General features: G+C 26.5%; 1 protein-coding gene across 1 annotated transcript in view; it reads right to left on the bottom strand.

Annotated features, from left to right (window-relative positions):
• Window positions 1-273: 273 nt before the first annotated feature.
• Window positions 274-11,407, bottom strand: part of LOC107457518 (major facilitator superfamily domain-containing protein 3) — a 15,558-nt gene continuing 4,424 nt past the window's right edge. Inside the window, exons 3-4 of the mRNA XM_016075682.3 lie at window positions 11,243-11,364; window positions 274-8,048 (exon numbers count right to left, since the gene is read on the bottom strand). Of these exons, the coding sequence (XP_015931168.1) occupies window positions 7,777-8,048; window positions 11,243-11,364 (394 nt within the window). The 3' untranslated portion in view covers window positions 274-7,776. The remainder of the gene's footprint in view (window positions 8,049-11,242; window positions 11,365-11,407) is intronic.

Below are 11,407 nucleotides of genomic sequence, written 5' to 3'. Positions count from 1 at the left end.
ACGTTTAAAATTTTTAAAGCAAATGAATATTTTTTATTATCAAGTAAATGAAAAAGTCTATTCCAAGCAAGAATGCAATTGATCAATGCACAAACAAATAAAACTTTTATGACATTAAAAATATTTTTTCAAGAAAATGTATTTTGCAAGAAATTTATTTGAAATGAATGAACCCAGCTTTGTGTAATCAACTTCAACATGTTCCTCATTGTGTTTCTTTTTCTCAAAACTAAATTTGAAGTATATAAAACAAAGACAGAAACAAAATATAAATAATTGTTTACATATGATTTATTGATTTTTTATAAACAGTTAAAAAATACAATTTATGATCAAAAGTAAATATAAAAAAATATTTATTATTATGCAATATAAATAAAAGAATTAGAGCTAGGTAATAATAAACCACATTTTCCAGAGACCGTTTCAGTTAAAATACAATGCTATTTATAAATAAACAATTAGATGATTGAGTGATTTGTGCTGTTATCCAAAGTAAATTTCAACCATGTAAATTAACTATCTGTAAATAATATCAACAAAAAAAAAATTGAGGCAAAATTGTCTTCATTATAAAAAATGTGGCTTATATCCTAAGCCCCTCAAGTGAACCAAAAAAAAGGACTAAAAATGTATTTTCAAATTGTTTGAAATACATAAATAATGACGATGAACGAACATGAAAAATGAATACAAAAATACATAATAAGACTTCACCCAAGAAAAGAATGAATTTAATAATAAATAACAATCAGTAGATCACACTCCAAATTATCACAGTCATAAACATTTAGCTTTCATAACCTGCATGCAAAAAAGCCTCACCCTAAAAGGCAAATGAATCGAATAATCAAATAGCTTCATTATATGAGTTAGTAAAAGAACATGTTAAATTATATTTTGACAAACTCACTCTTTAAACTAGGTTAATTGGAGAACTTGATTCTTCAATTGAAGACTTTAGTTAAAGAACATCTTAAGTGACATTTAGTAAAAATAGCATGATTTTAGAATAATTGGAAAAGTAAAGAAAGGGATGCCATAAACATAAACTTTCAGCAATAGATTTCATAAAGTATTACAGAACTAAAACCTACTATATTTTGGATGATTTTGCCAACACTTTAAAAAGTTAACAATGAGAATTTAACTGGAACAAGTTGTATTTTATATGCATATATATTTAAATATTTTGAAATTTAGAACTGTGTACAGTGGCAACCAAAACGACTCTCAAACTTTTTATACCAAAACACAAACATTAAAATATAAATTTTGTCTCTCTGTTGTTCACATTGATTCTGATAACATCTTCTTCCTCGCATAAATATCGATTTACGTCCTCTAATGTACATAGAATTTCGACTTTATTTTTGACACATATTCTGAAACTATTTAGTAAGAGTGGTCATTAAGAAATACCCTGAAACCTATGCATTTAAATTTTTTTTTCATTTTGACTAATTATTAACTTACACCAAACTCTTTATTTATCATAATAGTTTATCTTTATGTGTGTAAGCTGATAACTACAACTATTTATGAGCAATAATACAGAAAAATTACTTTTACATGCATGATAAAAATAACCTACATGTACTATAAAAATATGCAAATGCTAAATTTATCCCCTGTCATACACTTTCTGGAATATCTTTCTTAGAATTTATGAAAATAATATATAATCTGGAATATCTTCCTTAGAAGTAATTTCTTAGAATTTTCTATTGTAATTTACATCATTTTTCTATAAATAAAATGGTATTTTATCTAGATTATTATACTAAAACTCAACTTTGAATAGAACTAAAGAAATTTTAAAAAGTTTTAACAAAAACACAAAGGGGAATAAAACCAGAATCATTCAAAATGGCAATTGTACTCCTTAAAACAATCATAAGTCTTGATATGTTTATAAAGCAAATTCAAAACCCTAACAGATTTTTGCAATTATTATGTTTAATATTCATAATAGTTTAAATGGATTTTTTTTTTAAATCTTAGAACAATCAAAAAAAATTTCAACAATCAATAAAGCAAAATACAATATATGCATGGTAAAATATCTATCTAAAATATTATGAGAGCACACATTAATTTTGTTAATAAGGCTGGAAAACAAAGCTAATAAAAAAACTTTTACACGATGCAGTATCTGATAGCAATCAGTTATATTCATTTGAATATATCTTCAATTAATTTGCCCTTTATATTCGTTCATTTTTAGTTTAAAATAAAATTATAATCTGCTTTTTAATTTTTACTATCATTATATAATCTGCTATAAGCAATTCATTTTAGGAATTAGAAACATTTTTCTCAAAGAAAAATTGTTAAAATAAATTCCCTATTCTTCCAAATCAAAACTATGTAATCCTGATTGGCCATAACAAATTCCAGCTAAAAAAAATTTTTTTGCTTGAAATTTGTTCTTCATTGAAGATATTCAGTATTTCAGGTAGTAAAATAAAATTATCAAAACAATAATTTTTAACAAACAATGTAATATTTTAATATAAACAATCCAGCTTACATAATTAAACATTAGATTTAAAATAGAGAGGAAAGAGAATATGTAAGCTCCAATTCAATAAGAATAAGTCAAACATATTAGGATTCAGACATTGTGCAACTGCAAGTAGAAATAACAACATTTGCATATAGAAGCATAACTACAACATTTGCATATAGAAGCTATGTATGGTTAGTATTCCCATTAAAACCACCTTCCTGGATATAAATTTTAAAACAAATTTATATTTTCAGAATGAGGTATTTAAGCTTCAATCAAAACAATATTTTCAATATATTTTTTCACATTATTTTAACAATGATTGATTTATTAAATAGCAATTCAAAATAAATCAAATAAAAAGTAATAATATACTACTGAATATGTAGTAAAAACAGAATAAAACAATGGCTTATCACAAAGAAAAACAAAAACCTTTGCAGAAACAAATTAAAAATAACCCTATTTATAAACACTAAGAAACCATTGCAAGTAACAAAGTAATAAAACAAATAATAAAGACAACAATATAAATACTGATACATTTTTAAACACTTGTCCAACAAAATTTAACAGTATACTGAATAATACTATTTTAACTATATAATGAATTGAACATGAATATTATCTGGGTGTAAATAAATAAATAAATATAAAAATTTTAATGTTTCCATAAGATAGATAATAACTTTTCTTCTGACAGTTAAATAAGATAATATTTTTAAAAAAACTGACCCTTTATATTTTTAATTAGTTTCTATTTTTAGACAATGACAGAAAAAATAAAAGGTACATCTAAAACATTTGATAAAAGGATGCATGAACCAAATGAAAATACCTTACCATATGAATGAAAGTAGTCATATCAGATAGTAACAGTTCATTAGTTTGACATTAAAGGGTAAGATTAAAAAATTTAGCGGCTGGCTTGTGGCAAGTTGTAGCATTTTCAACAGTGGATACTTTTTTTTAACATTTACAAACATTTAAAAATTTAAACAATTTAAAAAACTGTTGGATGGAATAAAGCAAACATCGCAAGGCTAATTTTTAAAATGAAAAAAAAGTTTAAAAAACAAGCGTGACATTAAATAATTTTCAGATTATTATAAGACATTCGCAATTCCATATTTATTATATGAAATAATAAAATGAACATGGTGAGTATTTTTGACAAAAAAAAAGTGGCAATAAGACGATGATTGACAGTTTTTTTAATCACCATTTTATTTACTTGCCCAGTGGTCAAAGGCAACTGTTAATTTTGCCTTATATATATCTTCAATAAAACTGCTAGTGCTCCAGTAAGGACTTTTTTTTTTCAATCGATGGAAGCATAGATGCCTCCAATCACAGAACAAAATGAAACAAGTACCCACTAACTCAAATGCTAATCCATAAAAATAATGAGCATTATTTTTTATTCTACCAATACCCATTGACAGTTTTGTTCTGTTCAATATTATAGATCAACACACTTATTTTTAAAAATGATTTCAATGTAGTTTCACCATCTACAGTTTCCTTTCCCTTGTATTTACTTATTTATTTATTTTGAAAAATGACCTGAATGTAGTTTCACTATCTACAGTTTCCTTTCCCTTGTATTTTCAAAGTTGTTGGTCATCCAGTTGCTTAAGACTCGTTGGGGCAAACTCCTCAGCGAGATCATCCAGATAAAAAGGAGTGTAAGTACTTCAGGGTAAAATGCCAATTTAATTAAAAAAAGTGTCCTAAATCCATATTTTGAGCTCTTTTTTTTATGAAATATAAGTGAAAATTATTTCAAGTTTAAAAAAATTATTATTTCCAAAACAAATATTTTTAAGCTTTCTTTTTTCTTCTAAAAACAAAGAATTATTTAAATTTTAAAATGAAAGGATTATTTAAATTTTTAAATCTGCCAGACATTACGAAAATTCATATTTTATTTTTCATAAAATATATTTTTTTCGCTAAGCATTTACATGTTAAAATATTTTATTTCATAATAAAAATTTATGTATTTTAAGTTTTAGAATTCTTAATTATGGATTGAATGCCCCCCTTGGTTTGCTGTTGCGGCCATCACATTTATTAAGGGTCAACCTGAAACTGGTTCGCTATTGATAGTTAACTTTTTCTGGTGGACACAATTATTCCATTTCGATTTGACATGAGTTTTCTCACATACGTTGTTTTATTGCTCATACAGAATAATCTGCATTAGTTTCTTGCCTTTTTCGCCATGTGACGCTTTTTCATAGGTTCCACCCTATGAATGTATATTGCCACATTTTTAACTAAAGTCACTTTTTGGATATTTATTCATTTACCAAATCAGATGCAATTGTCAGACTATTTTCAATTGACTAATCTGGGATTTTTTCGCAATTCATAAGAAGCTCTGTATTAATTTTTCTTAAAAAGAATAAAACATAATCATTGTCATATTGGTGTTGGTCCCATTTTCCAATATAATAACAAACTAAGGGAAATACTTTATATTAAAAAAGCATAAAAAAAATTAGCATTTCTAATTTATAATAGAGTATTATGGTTAAATTTCTGATACAGTGATATTTATTTTAAAAAAAATTAGAGGGATAAAACAAGAAACATCTCATTTATATTGTATAAGCAAGAAATTAAATAAGTTAACAAAACTAACTTATAATAACTAACGTTAATAAACTAACAAAAGATTGAACTGACTTTTACACAACAAACAATTGCAGTTATTAGGTTATAATCTGTTAAGTTATAAGGTTTTCATTAATACGCATTTGAAAGAAAATATATTATCTGTACAATCATAAAAACAATTTAACACAAAAATATACATTAGAAACCAGAGACATTTTTTAATTCATAATGATTATATCTATATACTACCCCTATAGTAATTCCTAGCTTAATAGGTTATAAAGCCTATGGCTCAACAAGTATGATTAGACCATGTCTAGTCTTTAAGATCAAAGGCACAAAATGCAGCACAGCTAGACTATATTCAATTTTAGAACTTTCTATTATACTTTTTCCGAAAAAACTGATCTTGCATCACAGATAAATGTAGTGGTAGCCTATCACAGATGAGGTCCAAATCCAGGACCATAAGTAAAAGCTATGTAACACTTTAATCACACTGCTATAGCTATTACTATAGTTTTCAATATTAATAACTCAGTAATATGAAATATGTGAACTTTTTAACAATTCTCTACACCTTTTACTCTATACATTTAATGTCATAACAACAGACATGGTCCATAAGCAAAATTAGTGCTCACTATTTAATTGCGATAAATAATTTTCGTGTGTATTATAAGGACCTTTTCATGTATATTTTTAATACTTTTTCTGATTAATACTTTACCTAAAAACATTTAACACTATAGTTCCCATAGCAATATTAATATATATTAAATTAATATAGTTGAAACAATAAATATAACAAAAACATATAATAAGGAAAGTTAAAATATTTCTGATATGTATGAGTAAAATACATTGCACATTAATAAAACTTGAAAATGGTAATATAATATCAAGCAAAGTATTAATTAAAATACTTTACATAACAATAGCTATATAAAGAAGTAAAAATATTATAATTAATATTTCTATAACAATAGCTAAATAAAAGAGAAAGCTTAACATGTTTCCTTTTCATTCAATGATTCCAGATGGCTAAACCCAAATCAGTGTTACCTTTTAACTAATCATTTGACTCACAGATTAAAAATTAAAAACTTGCTTATTTTTATATTTTCTTTACTTATGTCAAACAAATAGGAAGAGGTTAAAAGAAATACTGTTAAAATATGAATAAATTATTAAAAAAATTAACATATGTAACTTTTTAATATGTTACAGAGTTACGGTAACATCTCAACTTTGCAGAACAGACAAAAGACTATTTGAAAAACATTAAATATCTACTCATTCTTAAAATGATCAAGCCAGAAGATCATTAATTTTTGGAATTAACAAAGCTTTTTTTATATGAATGAAAACTAAAATTTGAATATGTTAAATTAATTTTTAAAAAAACTAATGTTTCATGCACATAAATGAGCAATTTAAAAACAATGCTCCAAATAAATACATTCAGTAAGAAAATATAAATAAATTAGAATACATACACATGCACACTTATTCATACATATATATGTTAAAGGTAAAGTTTTTGGTAAAAAACACAACTGCAGTCAAAATAAAAACAAATTCAAAGTATTATAAAATATTCCATTGTGCAACAGAATGATGATCAATACATTTTTAAAGACTGGTCAGTAAGAAGTATTTTTTCTTCTAGCAATGTGAATTAATAACTTACCATATAACCATAAATAACATATTTTTAAATAATAATAGCATTGCTTTTATTTTAAATCACTTATCTTTAACATTTTTTAACCACATCCGAAAGAGATCCAATTTCAATAATGCTTCTTATTACAAGTAAATCAACACAATAAGTGTCACAAATATAATTGCAAAAGCTTAGAGAGAGAAATCCTAAGTTGAACTTTGAAATTATTTAATTTTTCATTTGCAAAAGCACATTATGGAAAGTCTAAAATATCAATTTATTCGGCTGAATCTTTAAGAATTGTAATAAAAATATGTATTAAAAACTGTTTCCTAAAATGTTCATCTAGTCTAAAGTTAAATTTTCCACCCTAAGCTCCTCTATCATTCAGCAAAATTTAAACATACTAGAATAAAGCACTCTCTTTATCTTCAATTTGAAGTGAGTCAAAAGATTGCCCTTTTTTTTTTTTTTTTTGTCTTTTGGAATCCTAAGAAAATGGAACACCCTCTTCACTTGTCTTTGTTTGTCTAGTTTCAATGAAAGTGAGAAGAAGAGAATAAAAGAAAAAGAATTTCAGTAAAGAGACAAGTTTCTTCTTTTTTTATATAAAAATAATTACATTGAGAAAAATGGATTTCCAGTTTCATTTGGTTTTAAAACACAAGCTAGAGTAAGAGCGAGCATGCATGCTTATTTTTTTAAAAAGTGTTATAGATGTAAGAGGTGTTTCCAACATGCCTAGCAAATGCATAGTCATATAGCCATTTAATAAAATTGTCTAATTACCAGGACTTTTCTTAAAACCAAATATATCCTTGGTTCAAATACATCTGCATTGTACGATATTAATAACCATAAAAAGAAGAAAGTTATAAAATTCAAAGGTAAAAAATAAACAGATGATAGTATAAATTAAAATTCCGCCCTTAGTTCCTGTTATTGACATTGATTTCACCCACATTTAAGGTCAGCGTATTAAACGTAATATTAACAAACTTGCTAATGACAAGGTAATGAATAATAAATAAGTGTATCCAAGTCCATAGGAATCAATCAGCACACCTGCAAAGGACGAAAAAAGCAGCTTTCCAGCTACCTCGATGGACGATAAAACAGAGTAGTGTGTGGCCTGAAGCGTTGGAGGAGCTTTAAGAGAACATGACATCATGAGAGTAAAGACTGCAGTTGTCACTAAGCCAGCTGTAAACTCTAAAGCGCACAGACTTGAAGCACTAAAAACTAGAACAACACATAACTTTACAAAACTATCATAGAATAAACCAAAAATATTTTTTCAAAAGTATTTCATTTATAAACATTTCATCAGAATAGAAACATTTTGTAACAAAATGAATATAATATTAAAAAAAAAATTGTGGTACTTTTTGGCTAGGTGGGCCCAAGCAAAAAGTTTCCAAAAAATGTAGACCTCAGCCAGACTTTTTTTAATACTGTGTATTTCCTTTATTTTTAAACACACAAAAATTAAATAAAGAAATTAAACAAAAAAAAAAATATATATTTTTTAAAAGAAAGATAAATTATATTGTATGTACTAGCTAACTTAAAAGCACCAAAATTGCTTTAAAAAAACTTTCAGTAAATGCTACAAATAAAAAAGAAATGCTGAAATTAACTTAGTAGTTAGTATAATATCTAATTCTCAGCATTTCTGCGATTGCCCATTGTGTGCCAGTCAGATCGTCATGAAAGTAAATCTCCAGAATTTCATGACAAATGGCATGACTTGGAAATGTGGTCATCACGCACAAGCTGTCTTTATTTCCCAGACAAGCTGGTACCCCTCAATTCCAGTCACAATCCCTCGCATAGCCATTGTAGCTCAATAATAATTTATTATAAATCATAAAGCTTTAAGAATTTGTTACGACAACAACAAAAAAATAGCTCATAAATGTATAACTTTTGAAACTATGGTAAGATCTTGATAAAGTGAACATTCTTGGCCTCACCAAAACAGTACACTAACAAAAAAGGACATGTTTATTAAAAAATTTCCTGCTGTTAGCTGTTTTAATTAAATTGATATAATATTAATTAAAATTTATAAAATCTTAATTCAATTTTAACTTAATTAACAATTTAAAAATACATTATATTATTTAAATTTAAAATCATAATGACTAAAATTCAAAGGAAAATGCATACAACTACAATGTATGCACAGCTAATACTACATTTTACATAAATTCAACAGGGAAATAACATGATAAATGCTTGTTTTAAACAATTTTGGTCATCAGATCTCCAAGATTCATTTCTAAATTATTAACATTTTAATTCTAATTTCGACACTTTTGGAGTGATAAAAATGTCTCATGACCTAAATAACCATCTGAACTATTGTTGGCAATTTTTTAAATGAGTTACAAATAAATGGTTTGGAATTCCATTCACAGTATGAAATACCCCCTGTAGTTATACAAAGAGGATATAGGGTACAAACACTGTGTGGTCACTAAGCCAGCGGTAAAAACAGTGGCAATACTCCTAACTGTAAGGTGGTGTTGGAACTATTAAAAAGAGATAGTTGTTTCGGTGCACAATGCAATCATAAAATTTAAAACTCACAATATTGCAATCAAGCATTAATTATAAACTCTAAAGAAATGTTTGTTTTCCAATTTCTTTCTCCTCCTTTTCTGCACAAAAAAATTTCCTCTTCCTTACTACAATGTTATATCCATAAAAAAAATACACCTTTCTAAAAATTCTGATTAAAAAAAATTAAAAAAAAAATTTTTTTTATAAAAATTTGATGTGATGGTCATGAAGGGACTTAAAAGAGGTTTTTGATGAAAATGAGTTAGAAGAAAGCTTTTAAAAAGGTTTAAATGAAAATTACTAATAAAAATATAAGGACAATAAATTACAAACAAGAGAAAACTATGATCGCATTCCTGCTATCACTGATAACCCATTGGTCAATTTTTTTTCTGAATGGGCAGTTCAAGTTTCACAATATTTCAACTCATGCATGGGCTGCAAAAGTTATTATTGATATTTGTCCTCTTATTGTCTAATGAGCTGGATCAATTTTCGACTCCAGTCAATATATGTTTCTTAAGATGTCTCTAAAATCTTTTTCTTTATCAGTATTCATATTTATATGACAGTAATTATGAATAAGTTATCATGAAAAGTACACAAAAATACTTTAACTAAGTTTGAAAAACAATAACTCCAAGAAGTTTCTAAAATTGTCAACTTTCTTTTTGTTTGCTCTTGTTGTGCTGGTCTTTTATTTATGCTAATGTTAGCCTGATTTTTTACAAGTCTGTCCAGACATTTTGTGAAACGTCCGGTTTTCATGAAATTGTGAAAAAATTACTCACATTCGTTCAAACAAGGTCCTGCTTTTATGAATTTGTGCAAATAGGGTCCAGTTATTGCAAAAAACTTTTTCAAGGAGTTTTTAAATTGTAAAGACATACAAGATTATGCTTAGCACTCTAAAATTATAATAAAACGAATTAAATTTTCAAAAATAAACAGCAATTGCTGCTTCTAAATTAGAGATGCAACATACAAATATTTGGTATTTAGCCTATACTGCAGAACGCAGAATATTCATTTCGGACAAATAATGGAAGAATCGTCTGCTGAAGACAAAACTTAATTTGCTTACATCTATCTTTCTTGTTTTATGCCCTGGGAAGGGTTTATTCAATTAACAATACAATAATGAAGATAAACTAATTTGTGAAGGGTCCGATTAAAAGAAAAATCATTTTGTGAAGGGTCCGTTTTTAAGTTAAAACATTTTGTGAAGGGTCCGTTTTTAAGTTAAAACATTTTGTGAAGGGTCCATTTTTAAGTTAAAACATTTTGTGAAGGGTCCGTTTTTATTAAAAGATATTTTGTGAAGGTCCGTTAACGGACTGAAATTTCTTTTAAACAGACCCCTGCAACTAGATCAACTTCAACACCATAAATGTGGCGTAACTACCACTACGAAAAATAAACATCAATTCACTAGAATATAATGCATGCTAACTTGATTCAATCTTGAGGTACCCTTCAATGGATGATGGTTGGCATGGTCGATAACTCCTCCCCCCACAGACCAACAGGATATAAAAAAATTTCCATAGGACATATGTTTACTCCATAGACATATCTACTAGGGAAGAAATTACTGCATAATAATATGGATAGGTAGAAATGATAACTAGTGTTAAAAACAACAACGGATTCTTTAATTACGCATACATTCTCATAGAATTTTTTAAAATCATAAGTGTTAATATTTTACGAATCAGAATAGAGGCACTTGTGAGGTTTCGATAAACAAAAATTTAACAAACATAAAATTTCTGATTCTGTATTATTATTCTAATTGTCAAAGAGCTGAAAATTAAACTCCATACTCTAACAAGTGAGTACAACTTAAAGATTATAAAAGTACTTACAAAAGAGAATAGATTTAAACATTTCAGAGTTGTTTGGATACCATAAGCTGACAATAATCCATTGAATAAATATTGGTACAGTTCTTGCTATTAGAACATAATGTAAAAACAAGGGCAAATTCCTGAAGAAAAAAAAATTATTATGCATATATATATATATATATA

The sequence above is a fragment of the Parasteatoda tepidariorum genome, chromosome 10 (genome assembly GCF_043381705.1).
Source record: "Parasteatoda tepidariorum isolate YZ-2023 chromosome 10, CAS_Ptep_4.0, whole genome shotgun sequence".
Lineage (NCBI taxonomy): Eukaryota > Metazoa > Arthropoda > Arachnida > Araneae > Theridiidae > Parasteatoda > Parasteatoda tepidariorum.
Note: the sequence above shows the minus strand (reverse complement) of the source record. Positions and strands in the feature narration are given on the sequence as shown.